General features: G+C 41.4%; 1 protein-coding gene across 1 annotated transcript in view; it reads right to left on the minus strand.

Annotated features, from left to right (window-relative positions):
- MYO16 (myosin XVI) overlaps positions 1-15398 on the minus strand; it is a 451497-nt gene that overhangs the window by 353453 nt on the left and 82646 nt on the right. The window contains exons 4-5 of the mRNA XM_041730888.1: positions 10105-10213; positions 2284-2408 (exon numbers count right to left, since the gene is read on the minus strand). Coding sequence (XP_041586822.1) covers positions 2284-2408; positions 10105-10213 — 234 coding nt within the window. The remainder of the gene's footprint in view (positions 1-2283; positions 2409-10104; positions 10214-15398) is intronic.

A 15398-nucleotide genomic window follows, 5' to 3' on the forward strand; every position in this document is an offset into this window, starting at 1 on the left:
CCCACCTCTCTCTTCTCACTGATGAGAAGACCAGTGACCTCCACATTATGAAATCCAATGGCCAATTCGCCATCTCCAATCACTTGACCCCTCAGTGGTATCTGATAGTCAACCACTTCCTCCTTATCCTCATCTTCCTCCTCATCATACTTGCGTTCCTTGGCTCCTGAAACATCTCATTCTTCTGCTTTTCCTCCCATCTTGGGAGTTCCTCCCTCCAGTCTCATTTCTGGATCGTTCTCTTCTTCCTAAGCTCTATGGCTTGGTCCAAAATTCTTCTTCCTTCTGTATCAAATCTGTGATTTCATCCAGGGTCAAGGCTTTCAATGTCACATAGATGTCAGTGTTTGCGAAATTGATTCTGCCGTCCAGACAGCTCCTGAGTTCCAGACTCCAGGATCCAACCACAAACTCAACATCTCCAAGAAGATGGTTCAGGGGCACCTGTAGCTCTATGTTTCCAAAGCTGTTCCTGCTCTAACCTCGTTTTGTCCTTGTCCTCTGCCTTCTCCTCATTGAATCTCAACTCTATCACTCCAGTTGTTCAAGCTTAAACACACGTGGAATCATTCTGCAGTCGTCCTTTCTCTCCTACCACATGGCCATCAGGAAATCCCAGTGGATCTTCTTTTCATGCAGACAGAAGTTAGCCACTTCTCACTTTCTCAGCTTCCTGCAGCTTTGTCTGGTCCACACCACCAACCATTGGATTACCGGAAAAGTCTCTTAACTGAACTCTCAGCTTCAGCCCTGCCCCTTGATAGTCCATCCTTAACAAAGCAGTCAGAGAAAGTGATGCTTTTAGAACTGAAGTAGGACCATATCTGGCTCTCTTGAGAGCCCTCTGATGTGTTCCCATCACAGAGTAACTACAGAGTCCTCACACAGGTACACAGACCCTGTGCAATCTGGGCCAGCTACCTCCCTCCTTTCCTTTATTCTGCTTAGCTCTGTACTATTTCCAAGTTACAACACACCTGCCTCAGGGCCTTTGCACCTACCAATGTTCAGCCTAGGATGCTCCCATGCACACCTGCAATGAGTGCAGACCTCTTTCAGGTCATTACTTGAATTTCTTTGTCAGTGACATCTTAACTGTATGTCTCTAAAATGTCAACAATACACTCAGCATGTCATTGTCTTTGTCTTTACTATTTCTCCTTTGTTATATATTTAGCTCATTTATATTGTATATTATGTATCTCCACAACAAAATGTGAGCCCACACAGGACTTTTGTGGTGTTCATTATTATTTTGTTCACAGGATGTGATTAATAAATATCTCTTTAATAGGTTAATTACAATATTTTTCCATTTGAATGTGTGATTTTTCAATAAATTCTAAACATGCTTTGTTTTCTTTGATTATAACTTTGCATTATGTTTTTGATAGACTTTTGAAATTTATATTTCAAAGTCCAAAATCAATATCTAGGAAGATTATTCTATTGGATGTCTCAAGGTGATTGATTTGCATTTAACAAATCTAAAATTGTACTAGGTCTCACACCACTTTTACCCATTTAGACTAGTGACTTCTCTCATCACTGTGTTCAACCTCACATCTTATTTTTTCCATGGTAAAAATAGTATCTCTGGTTCCAGACACTTCTACATATCCCATGCTTCAAGGGTCATACTCCCATCTGCTAGTTTAATTTTTCTCAATCTTTTCCCTGAGCCACAATACGTTATATACACCACAATTAACTTTAACACCAGCATGCCCAGCTCAAGTACATTTTATGGGTCTATAGTCCAAATGATTATTTTTATTTTCATGATTAGACATTATGCTTATATTAGAATTAATCCAAATTTAATTGTACTCTCTTTTACATTACCACAACTGTGCCTTTCAGCTATATATTTAAAAAAAGTAATGACATGATTTTGCTTGGATTCAGAAATTCATTCACTGGAGTAACCCATAATTTTTTCTTTTAAAATTAAAATGAAAACATTCTCCTATAAGCTCTATTTCAAAAATCACACTAAGTAATGCACAAAAATTATTCTAAAATTTTAAACATACATTGAAGGAAGGCTTGAAGAAAATACACCAACCTGGAAACCCTGGATTTCTCTGAGCAGTGACATACATGATTTGTTTTGCTCTTTGGGTACTCAGGTGTTTTCAAGATTTTTACAATAAATATGTAGTACTTTTAAATCAGAAAAAAAGATAGTTTTACAAGTTAATGGTATCTAATTCTATGTAGTAGAAATCAACTGAAATTCTCTATGTAAGCAATATTTCAGAGTCAGTTACATAGACTTACCAGCGTTACCCCTTCATCATTTTTCTCATCAACATTTCCGCCACCAGATAAGAAGTGTTTGACATCCGTTAGCATGCTCATTGGTCTCTGAAGCTTCATCTGGCGCAGTGAGGTCAGATCCACTCCTAGGGGAAAAACAGCCTTTCAAACAGAAGGCAGAGATGCTTCTCAGCTGCTGGGGGTCAACCCTTAGTTTTATCTTACTGTTCTTTCAACACGTTCTTCTTTAAAGTCCCTCTTCTATTTTGAATTCTCAAAGTCTGTTTAATTGTTTTTCTCGGCATGCATTCTATTTTCAGCTAGAATATAGTCTTGAATAATTTTCCTCTTATTATATCCCAAAGATGTGATGTGATGCCTTATACCTGGCAGACTCTCACTGCATATCTGGTTCAGTAGAAATCATCAAGGTGCACTGCTCGAAGTATTTGAACTGAACTGAATTGAGTGATAAAATACAGTTTTTGTTCTCTTTAATTTCCTGGCCAAAATAGTTGCTTCTAAAAGCAATGTAGTATCCTGGAGCAGAAAACTACCTATGGTGAGAAAATTGGAAAGATCCGAATAAACCTATAGTTTAGTGAATAGTATTGTAGCCATGCTGACTCCGTAGTTTGGACAAACCTAGCACAGCCGTGTAAATTGTTGATGTGGGGGAACTGGATGAAGTGTATGTTATTCTCACAACTCTCCCACAGACCTCAAAAGCTTTCAAAATACATTTAAAGAGATACTCCAATCAAGCATTTCATGACTATTCATGTTAATAAAGAGAAGTAAACTAAAGCGGAGTGAAGAACTGGCCATCTGACTTGACTGAGGAAGGTGTGGCCACGGGAAGCTCAGGTCTGCTCACCCCTGTTCAGAATTTATTTTAACCTGAGCTTTCGTGATCATGAATCTCCACAGTAGCTCATATCTTCACATTTATACATCCTGTTCCCCGTTTTGGTTCCTAGACATCACAGGTGTTGACTAAGGGGAAACAATCCACCTTATTCTCAGCGAAAGTAATCACAATGATGATGGTGATGATGATCAACATCTGTCTCTCAGCCAGTGGCTGCTATGAACCAGCTTCTCTTCTGAGCACATACTCTCTCTCCCTGTCTCATCTGACTGGGTCTGTGCCACAAACGAGGAGGAGGGCAGGGTGCAGGGGACCAGAGCTCCAACACGGGGGTGGATCCCCTGGCCATGCAGGTCTGTGGCTGACCTCCCTGGGGCAACTCTAGGAAAGGAACTTAACCTGTCTGGTCTTCTGCATACACAGTCACTCAGATAATAATATATATCCCAAAGGAGTGAAGCTATAGGCACTACTTATAGGATCTGACCAATAGCCAGAGAGCACTCAGTCTGTTTACATCTGCTGCCATCTTCCCCTCAGAGCCCAGCACCTCTGCCTCGTGGCAAATTTGTCTCTCTTAGAGCCCAGATAAACATCAGAGCACAGGCCTCAGGGGTCAGGTTGCCTGGGTTTTAGTGCTGTGACTTGTACTCACTTCTACGGCCAATGGGAGAAGGTAACCTATCCCCTGCCTCAGTTTCTCCATCTCCAAAATGGAGCTAATAATTTTTGTTTCACTAGTTATTATGAGGATGAGTTACAACACAGAAAGCACCGGGCACAGTATCCAGCTTGTGGCCAGCACTCAATGGACATGAGCTGTCATTTTTACTCAGCTTCCTGCTACCTGGATTCCATGCCTTTCATTTAGGAGTGTTTTTCTTTGTAATAAAAAGGAGGCAAATCAAGGAAATACAAATCAAAACCACAATGAGATCCCACCTCACACTAGTGAGAATGGGGAACCTTAACAAGGCAGGAAACCACAAATGTTGGAGAGGATGCAGAGAAAAGGGAACCCTCTTACACTGTTGGTGGGAATGTGAACTGGTGCAGCCACTCTGGAAAACTGTGTGGAGGTTCCTCAAAGAGTTAAAAATAGACCTTCCCTATGACCCAGCAATTGCACCCCAAAGATTCAGATGCAGTGAAACGCCAGGACACCTGCACCCCGATGTTTCTAGGAGCAATGTCCACAATAGCCACACTGTGGAAGGAGCCTCGGTGTCCATCGAAAGATGAATGGATAAAGAAGATGTGGTTTATGTATACAATGGAATATTCCTCAGCCATTAGAAACGACAAATACCCACCATTTGCTTCAACGTGGATGGAACTGGAAGGTATTATGCTGAGTGAAGTAAGTCAATCGGAGAAGGACAAACATTTTATGTTCTCATTCATTTGGGGAATATAAATAATAGTGAAAGGGAATATAAGAGAAGGGAGAAGAAATGTGTGGGAAATATCAGAAAGGGAGACAGAACATAAAGACTCCTAACTCTGGGAAACGTACTAGGGGTGATGGAAGGGGAGGAGGGCGGGCGGTGGGGGTCAATGGGTGACGGGCACTGAGGGGGGCACTTGATGGGATGAGCACTGGGTGTTATTCTGTATGTTGGTAAATTGAACACCAATAAAAAATAAATTTATTATTTAAAAAAAGAAAATGAAAACACTAATTTGAATAAATAAAAAAAATAAAAAAATAAAGAATACATTACTAAAAAAAATAATAAAAAAAATAAAAAGGAGGCAAGAATCAAACAAAATAAAGCAAAATACACTATTTGGCTAATGTAGTTTGTTTCAAGTACTCTGTCCAAAGCAAACGTATGTTAGTAAGAGACACAAAGGGGGCACTGATGACCTGCTCTGGAATCTCCATATGCCATTTTGGAAGATCTAACAGATTTTTCTTAGGAGTTGCTTTGAGGTTTGTTAAGAACCAACTAATGAAACTATCACTCTGTTCTTTTTAGGATGATGCAATGTGACATGTGAGTTAATTTTGGAAAATATTATTTCTCAAATGTCAGTGTTCAATTTTGCACAGTTGGAAATAGCAGAAGAATCTGATGGTTACGTTATTCTAACTTTATAATGTGGCCAGGTTTTCTGGAGTGGTATGTATCTTTTAGAGAATTATTTAAACACATCGTTAAAGCTGAACGACTGATAGAAGAATAGGACTCAAAGATAAAAGACAAATTAAAAACAGATTAGAGATCACTCATTTCAGCTCACTTATGACCTGTCATGAGAAAGGGATCTACTTCAGCCATAGTGAAGATATCAGAAGGGGAATAGTATGATATTCTGTCTTATTATTTTGAAACTTAATTTCAAATCAAATATGATGTCAAGTAAACTGTGATTTCAGATGTTCGTTTTATGTTCAGGCAAAAAGCAGAAGTCTATTTTCAGTTAGACAAAAGAACAGAAATGCCTTCTTTTCTTAGCCAAGCAAGGTTCTTAAGTGGCTCCAGGAAATAAACAACCAACGCTTACTTTGGACATCATAAGTCTATTTTGTAATGGGCAACCAGCCAAATGTGTGTTTTTAAAAAAACATTAAGCTTTATTTCCATCCTGTTTTCTGAAACACCTTAATACAAGTCCTGGTTAGATTTATTACTTTGACAGGAATTAAGAAATATTTTCTTCTAGGAAATAAGAAACAAAATAATCTGCCTGAAATATGCAAGTTGTTACATGTGACACTAATTACTATTGCCTGATTCCATTTGATACCATTGAGAGGTGCTTGTGCTGAAATCACACCAACACCTCAAGTCAGCCCAAACCCTACCTTAACTCTCCTTAACTGTCCCTCCTAAGATGACACTGTCTTTGTAACAGTTCTACTTTCCTTTTCTCTTATCCCTTCTGTGCCAGGGGTATGTCACTAATTGTACCACTGTGCTAAGATACGATCCGCCACCCTGTGATGGTAGCATGGCCTTCCCTCACCTCCTAGAATTCTTCACTCTAAGTTTTGTCTCCATAGTAAGCTTCCTGAGAAATCCAAAAGTTAAGGACACTCTGAACAGGCAGGTAAAGGCAGATGCTTCTAGCAAAAAAAAGTAAACATGTTCAAGCCCAAAGGGTGTTATAACCCTCCACCCAATCCCTACCCCTCAATTCTAACCAGAGGCATTAATGAGAGACTGTCCCCGGCAAACTGGAACGCACTGCCACCATAACACTTGGTGATGCTCAAGAGGGTGGTGCAGGGACAGCATTTGGAATGAAGCTTATTAGGCAGAAGAAACATACAAGGTCACTGTGAACTGATTAATCTGGGAGTCTTCTGAAGAATAATCAGGGAGAGCTAAACCAGTTTCTGAGGCTGTTCCAAAATAGAAAGCCCAGGGTTTTTTTTAACTAAAGCAGCAATAGCATGATTGGTGAGGGATGCAGACATATTAGAGGGATGTCAGGGAAGTAGAATCTATAAAATTTGGTTACAATTCGATGTGAGAGATTTAGGAAAAGAAAAGTGACCCTAGGATACCTGGATTCCTGCCTATAAGGGTAAAATGGAATATTGATAAGACATGCTTGGAGACCAGTAACTTCTATTTTGGGCATGTTACTTCCAATTGTCTGATACTTGATAAAATTGCTCATTGCCCAGCAGAAGGTCCTCAAAGATATCTGAGCTTCAGGAGTATTCCTGGGAGCAGGCAGGTGGTCACAACACAAGGAATGGGGGGTGAGATAAGCCAGAAACAGCATATGGAGTGACGGAAGAAGAGACTCAAAGACAAAGCTCTGGCAACCACAAACATTTTGGCATCTGCATGTGCAAAGGGCACATCCAAAAAAAAAAAAAAGAGAGAGAGAGAGAGAGAGAGAGAATGGAGAAGGGTATGGACATGGCATGGGAGCAATGGCAGGGGAGCAACGTTTCACTGAACAGTGTGATGGAGGTCACTGAATGTCACAGTGAGATGCAAGAGGAGGAGAACAGGTGACCAGCCAACAGAGGGCCAAGGATGCAGTGGCACTCTTTGTAGGGACATTTCCAGCTGAGGCAGAAGCTGAACATCAGTGGACTAACCAGGGGAGATCAGGAGCTCCAGGGAACAAATGGGAGCTACTTTTTCTAAAAGGATGGCTTTCCCAGGAGGGGGGAGGTTGATGACCCATGTGGAGTGGAGTGAAAAGGAAATTTCCTTCCCCAAGCCATGCATGTGTCTTGGACCACCCTGGGCTACCCCCACGGTGTTTCCTTTCCTTGCTGGATAATTTTTTTTAAGATTATTTATTTATTTATTCAGAGAGAGAGAGAGAGGCAGAGAGAGAAGCAGGCTCCACGCAGAGAGCCCGACGCGGGACTCAATCCCAGGTCTCCAGGATCACACCCCAAGGGCCGAAGGTGGCGCTAAACCACTGTGCCACCCAGGCTGCCTGCTGGATAATTTTATAATCAATTGTCTTCTGCAGGAGCCAGTTGGTTTGCCCCGTACTGCAGATCCAATATGCATCAAGCACTCCATCAGCCCTCTGCGGCTGTCTCGTTTTCCAGCCCGGGAAGCTCAGGCGTTGAGCCGAGGTTAATTGTTGTGCTTGGGTGTACTGTGTATGTCGGTGGTGACAGTACAATTAGAACTTGTGACCAGCGATTTTCCATGTAATCAACTTGCACGCGACCTCGCCCTGCCTCCTGCCACATGCGTCCTGATGTGAGGGCGTGATAACTACTCCGCCTGGAACCTGTGGGCCGCACCGTGAAATTCAAGGATTTGCAACCACCAAGTTATTAAGAATGCAGTCCAAAAACACCGAGTGCCAAATAATAATGAAAATCTTGTCGTGGAGTATTAGAAATTTCTGTGGTTATCAGCCCACGCTGTCATTGCAGATAACTCTAAAATGTGCATCAACAAAGAGGCCAGAAAATAAATTGAATGAGACAGTATTCCCTGCAAGCACGGCAGCTGATACAGATAGGCAAGGAGGGACCTTGGCAGGAAGGGGAGAAGAATGAATGACATGAGGGAGGGGCAGATGGGTGGGAGGCACAGGCCAGGGCAACAGCAGTGACAAACGAAAACAGAATTAAAAAATGAAGAGACATTAAATTGAATTTGTTTCAGCAAACATGTATTTTACAAACTCATTGTGATAGCCACCATCGTGACAGATTTTCTTCTAACCATTCAGAGTCAATGCCTCCTCCTCTTTTTTTCCCCTTAATCGTTGTTAAAGTCAACGTCTTGGGGAGCCTGAGTGATTCAGTCTGTTGGGCATCTGGCTTTTGGTTTCAGCTCAGGTCATGATCTCGGGGCTGTGGGATCGAGCCTTGAATCAGGCTCTGCGCTGGGTGTAGAGCCTGCTTGAGACTCTCTCTCTCCCTCTCCCTCTTCTCCCCTAACCCCTGCTCATGCCCTCTCTCACACTCCAAGAAAAGGAAAAATAAACAATAAAAACAACCTCTCAAAGGAATACACTTATTTTTCTTTATAGAGAATAGATAGTACTGCTTTTGCAAATACTAAAATTTCTTATCAAACAAAATCCTTGGATGAATTGGAAAGTCAAGTTAGGTCTTTTGCAAATCAAGATACTTAATTTCAATTTTCCAAAAGAAATATTCACCATGGTGGCTATCAGAAACCCACAATAAGAAGAGCAGCAAACTGTAAAATAGAACTGGCTCATCTAATAATACACGACTGAGTTCTTCATGCGAATTCAGAACTGGGCCCTGCACGTCCACATTTTGCAAAGGTCCAAATAATACACTTCACAGCAGTGGGATGTGCATCACTTCAAGCTTCGCTCCCTTTAGAAGTGATCAAATCTGTCCCCAACAAGTCACCGCTGACAAGAAGTTAAGAGATCTGAGTGTGACCCTCAAGTAAGGAGCAGGCCCGAGACATGAGCGGGGAGGGGGGAAAGCCACATCGCACACGCCGTGCCATCTCTGCCACCCAGTGACCTTCAGCGGGACAGCCTGGCTCCCACGGTCCCTAACGAAGACAATGGTACTTACCCCACTTTTAGAATTAATGAGATAATTTTTTAAAGAACCTGTGGCTGCTAAGTACTGTTATTATTATTCTACACCATCCTCAGAATAAACCTTTGGATACAAGCAATCTGGAGGAGGCAAAGAGCAGAGAGAACAAAGAGGCAGATGTGAGGGCTTTTCTTAGAAGCAAAGACAGAGTCAGAAGCACTGTGTGGCTCTTAAAATTTTTAAGCCTTTTCTCTGACAAAAGAACATGCTTGAAGGGATGAGAATTTCTTCGTTGTTATTTATACCTAAACAGAAAGAGGAAAAAACAGTGGCAGACTTCTTCGGCTTAATACTCTGTTGGGCTCAGGATCTCAAATACCTCCCACTTTGTCAATGCCGAACTTACTCATGAAATTATACGTTTAGTCTGTGCAATTAAACATTCTTTGTCAGGGAATATATCTGGGAGCTCAGGCTCGTCCTTTCAGGCCAGCACCGTGACCAAGGCGCTTTCTCCCAACATTTGGGTTTCCAAGCATCACCAACGGTGGGTGCTGGGATGCTGTGCACACTGCCCTTGGCTGAAACCCTCACTTACTGGCGTGTCATTCTTGCAAGGACCACCCGCTCCCAGGAGAACACACTTCGGATGACCTTGCTCTCATTAACTCAAAATTCAGTTGTCCTGATTCAATTCCCATGCCCTCCCAGTGGAGAGCAGATTATAATCACAAACTCATGGCCACTAATTATGGACTTCACATGCTTGTTGAAATGTTCCTTCCCTGCTGGTCTCGAGATTTCTGCTGCCTTGCAAGACTGCATGGGCTAAACCAACAATGCATCGTGGTGGGAACAATGAAAGGCTATACAGGAAAAAATACTTCCTGTTACGTAATCTGGTAAAGCACATCAGTCTGAGATCTTGTAACCTGAGATCCTGTAACTACCGTGCTGTCTTTAAATCTCTCTCGCTACAGTTTTCAGAGCATCCGCCTACCATTTTCGTCGAGATAGGTCAACAGGATAGAGCTGGATTCTGTCCCTTCTAAGGCATAATCCAATGGGATATTTCCATTAACATCCTGCAGGAGGACGTTGGCTCCAGCCTGTAAGAAAAAAAGAGCAGTTATAACATAGATACTGTTAACAAAGAAAGCAGACCAAAACTCTCCATTCTATGTTGGTCAGAAAACAGGTCTGGAAAAGTCTGTATTAGATACAACCCTGTAGAATCATGTAGGAAACTAATTACTTTTTTTTTTTAAGACAAATACAATGCAGTCAATACTTTCTGAGAAACTCCAATGGGTTATTTAAAGAATTTTATTTATTCATCTATTTATGAGAGACACAGAGACAGAGGCAGAGACACAGGCAGAGGGAGAAGCAGGTTCCCTACGGGGAGCCCGATGTGGGACTCGATCCCAGGGTCCCAGGATCACGCCCTGAGCCAAAGGCAGACGCTCAACCACTGAGCTACTCAGGGGTCCCAGAAATTCCAATGGTTAAAAACGTTCAACTGACCTTTGCTAGGCCTCATCCCCAAATCTTTCTCCCCATCCCTCTTGCTAAACCCCAAACATCCAATCCATGGCTGCAGAGCCAACTACATCTCTGTGTTGGTTGCTTTGTTTCCAATGCAGCAGAAGTTCTCCACATCTTCGGAGAGTCTCTGTGGAGAACTTTTCTATGAACTTTGACCAATCTTCCCCAAACTACCTTATAAGCTCTTCAAGCATCCTGCTCTCTTCAGAAGGTCATCTGAAAGTTATTTTCACACTACCATGTTCTAATAAAGGCTTGGGCTAACGGCTTCCAGTTGTGTGTGTGTGTGTGTGTGTGTTTTCCTCTTTCCAGTAACGATTTTCTGAAAAAAGCACAATCTGTAGATATTAGTAGATGAAGTATATTAAGTATGGCCATTACACATCTTTTAGCTTCAAAGCACCCTTCATCAAGCACCTTTGATGATGCATGTCCCCCCACCCGCCACCACTCATCCCAGCTGAAATACAATGACAGATATCCTTTCCTTTTGAGAAAAATTTGATCACATAAATCTTCAATGAGCTCCATATTTATCCATAAAATTTATCAGGCATGGTTTGCATCTTTTCTCCAAGGACATGGTGTGAACATCTCCCCACTGACCGATATTCTTCAGGGTTCACCTCCCAATGACAAGTCACTGATCTCAGGCCAGAGAAATGCAAGTCTTACACCATTCCTTTTACTGAACACAATTCTGGGCTGCAACGTTACTGAAGTTCATATCCTTGCTGAATTCCTATCGTTACATAAAACAGTGTGTAACATTCATAATCTGACATACTAATATATGGGGTTTTGCTTCTGTTATTCTATATCTGTATTAAGCAGCTTTCCTATACCTTACCGATTCCACACAGGGTTTCCAAAGGACTGCTCTGGGTATTCTGTGAAGACAGAACTAAAAGTACATCAAGGTGGCAAACTAGTCCATATCTTACTCTGTGCCCTGCAGAGAACTATATTGCTCACCTCACCACTCAGAGTGCACCACATTTTATTTTCTATAATCATATCGAGATACTCCTGTATTTGAACAAATTAGGTTCTTATATTTCAGATTTTCACTTAGCTATGGAAGCACATAAATTTAAGGTCCTTAAGACTTTAAACTGTCTTCTTAGTACATTTAATTTTTTTTTTTTTACTTATTCCAAGTTTGAAAAGAAAGCACTCCAGGCAATATTGTTAAGTAGACTTGACTAAGGAGTCCTATCCTTTGGGGTCCAACCAGGAAGGTAAGATTTTGCATAACTATTTATGTATCAATTGTTAAAGACCAATTAAGAGAGAGAACCACAGGGTGTCATTACTGATTTCAATACCAATAAGTAGAAGTAAATCAAGGTGTTCTCCTTCTCCCCAGTGCATAAATGCTTCAGCTGGAATCTCATCTATGCCAAACATCTGGAGATAAGGCAACAGTGAAAATCACCGAGAAACATGTTTTGTCAATAACAACAAAAATAAACAGGAGAACAACTTGGTGCTGATGGAGATGGGATACTTGGAGAGAACACTTTCTATTGTAGAAGAAGCAATGAGGCTCTTTCAAAGTAAGTCTGAAGCTGATACTTGATGCTCAGTATTTTAGGTGGGCTCATTCATTGTAATTCCAACGCATACATCACTCACCAGTCTGTGCTACTCAATTACCAGGCATTCTCCCCTGTACAGAAGCCAGTCTTCCCTGGGGGTTGAAACTTCCCTCATCAAAGACACAGCTTATTCCTACTCCCTGTGACACTCTCCCCTACCCCCACCTGTTACAGTGCCTGGCACATGTTAGGCACTAAAAAAGATTTACCGAAAAAAAAAAATAGGAGCCAAAAACTAAACTTAGGCTAATTATTAAAAATTAAGGCAGAGAACTATAAGTTTCATAACTTTTAACTAAATTGCCTGACCTTTATTTTCAAAGGTGCATGAATAAAATTACAAAATCACTATATGCATACTTATGGTTCCTGCCTTTGTTTTTACAAGTAGACATCTGTGACTCACCTTTCCTTCCTTCCATCTTCCTTCCTTCCTTCTTTCCTTCCTTCCTTCCTTCCCCTCTCTCTCCTTTCTCCTCTCACCCTCTCCTCCCTCTCCATCTCTTCTTTCTTCCACCACTGGACAGGGTAGGAGTACCCCACCTACAGTGGTTCCGGTGCCTGACCATCTGGTCTTGGGAAAGGTCCCTAGACAGACGGAGCCACGTGCAATAAGATCATTCGTCTTCAAAGATCCCCTGAGAAGCTGTATACACTTCTGAAATTGTACATCTATTAAGAATACAAAAATGGGAAAAACCACCATTGATAAGAATCATGACTGATTACCATTCTCCACGTGACTAGCTCAAGTATTAATGTGCAATTTTGGTTGTTAATGGATCCCACTGGAACTGAGGGGCTGAGGATGTGCAAAGTAAGATTTCTCTTCAAAATGTCAGAGACCTGCCTTAATAACATCAGGAGAGTCTAATTTCTAGCATAGGGAAAGGAAATGGCCCGTGGGGTTGGGAATTAGTAACATTTATAATGCATTGTGCTGGTACTTACTTTTTTTTAATACTTTGAGCTACTCAGTAGTACAAAATGATTTTCTAAATTTTGCAAAGTGAGAGCCAATAAATCATTCAATAAAAATCTCACCTTGACATTTTCCATTTTTAATATGGAAATTTGAAAAAGAATATTCAAATAGTATTCAAAACTATTTTTTCTCTTCCAAACATGATATTCTTAAATACTTAAAAAAAAAAACCAACATTCTTTTTACATTTCAAATTTCATTCCACTAATGCTGAATCAACTAAATGGTTTTCTAAAGCACGGAGTATAAAAGCTGGCAAAAAGTGCTCCTGAGCTGGTACACATATTAATTACAGTGTTTTCGTGGATACAGGACTCCCTATTTTCAGTGCAGAATGTGGGTGCCAATAGTAACCATAAACTTTCATTTCCCCCATGTGCTGGTGGGTACATTTCACTGTGCCTGGCCAGCTCGGGTGTCTACTCCCCTTTGCTGTTTCAGAGTATGAGAAGGTGGATGAGGTGAGGGCTTTAGATGAGATTTTCAAACACAGGACAAAGCATGTCCAAGGTTGCACTTACTCTATGGTACAAGGAAAACTGTCTAAGCAATCACTATACATTTTCTAAAGCTCAAATATTATTTTAAAATAGCTGAACACTACACTTTATAAAAACAGATGGCTTAGGAACTGGCTGTGTGAAAAGGATAGCAAGAGTGAAAATAGAGTGTGGACACACATACTTTTTCATTTATATTTGGTGCCTGTGAGTACTCTAAGCCCTGGGAGGTGTGTGTGCACGTGCACACATGCATGTGTTTGTGCAAAACGTCTTCCTACATCTATATCCCACACATAATCACCAGATGTCAAATTTCTTACACTGACAATACTCATTATCCTTTGTCTTATTGAAAGAAGAAATTTCTTTTTTTTTTTATTTTTTATTTATTTATGATAGTCACACAGAGAGAGAGAGAGAGAGAGAGGCAGAGACACAGGCAGAGGGAGAAGCAGGCTCCATGCACCGGGAGCCCGACGTGGGATTCGATCCCGGGTTTCCAGGATCGCGCCCTGGGCCAAAGGCAGGCGCCAAACCGCTGCGCCACCCAGGGATCCCGAAAGAAGAAATTTCTAATTAGGACAAACTTGCATTAGTGAGAAGAGCTCAACCAAAATGTTATCTTTGTACCATATAGCCTGTGAGGCAAGTTCTTCAGTTTGGCTTCAAGTCAATCAATCACATTGTGACTGGTTTTCATCAGGGAAATGAAAATAATCATTGTTATCTATGCAAAATCCCACTCCTCAAATATTTTCTTCAGTTGAGGGTTGGATGGTTCCTATGGGGAACCCTGCACACATTTTCCCTAAGGCACACCACCCAAACACCAGCTTGTCCTAACTTATGTCCCTTGGTGTTGGAAATGGAACTCAAATATATCACCTCCCAGCCCCCAGATGGGATTCGTATCTACTGCCTATCAGATGACATATGAACTCACAATCTTATAAATAAACATTTTACTGGCTGCTTTTTTTTTTTTTCTGGCTGCTTTATGTAACAATTTAATGTCAGTGAATATCCTTGCCAATCTTGTCATTTAGTAATAATTCTCTTAACACATTAATACTGGAATTTTACCACTTTCCACATGCTAACATTTACTGGTAACTCTATTTTGATATAAGTGCAAGTTCAGTTAATGTCACAAGGGTAGCCCAAAGAGCTCCTGTGTACCTGTTATGACTTGAATTGCATCTCCTCTCTCAAAAGGAAACAATGAAGTCCTAATCCCTAGTAGCTGTGAATATGGACATCTTGGGAAACAGGGTGGGTGCAGATGCAATTAGGTGGGTCCAGATGAGGGGCCCCAGGGACACGCGCAAACACACACAAACACACACACACACACGGTGAAGGCGGCCACATGAACAAAGAGGCAGAGCTGGGGGCCTTGCCACCAACCAGCCAGGAACACCGGGTCCCGCTAGGAGCTGGATGAGACAAAGAAAGAGCCTCTCCCAGAGGTCGCAGTAGGGTGCAGTACTGCTGACTTCTTGTTCAGACTCCTGACTGCCAGAACTATGAGACAATAAATTTCTGTTGCCTTAAGCCACTTAGCTTGTGGTACTTTATTATAGCTACTTTAAGAAACTTATACTCTGCCCTTTATCCAAATTTGCCAATTTATACTTGCCCTCTATTTTTGCACTCT

This window comes from Vulpes lagopus, chromosome 16 (assembly GCF_018345385.1).
Source record: "Vulpes lagopus strain Blue_001 chromosome 16, ASM1834538v1, whole genome shotgun sequence".
Classification (NCBI taxonomy): domain Eukaryota; kingdom Metazoa; phylum Chordata; class Mammalia; order Carnivora; family Canidae; genus Vulpes; species Vulpes lagopus.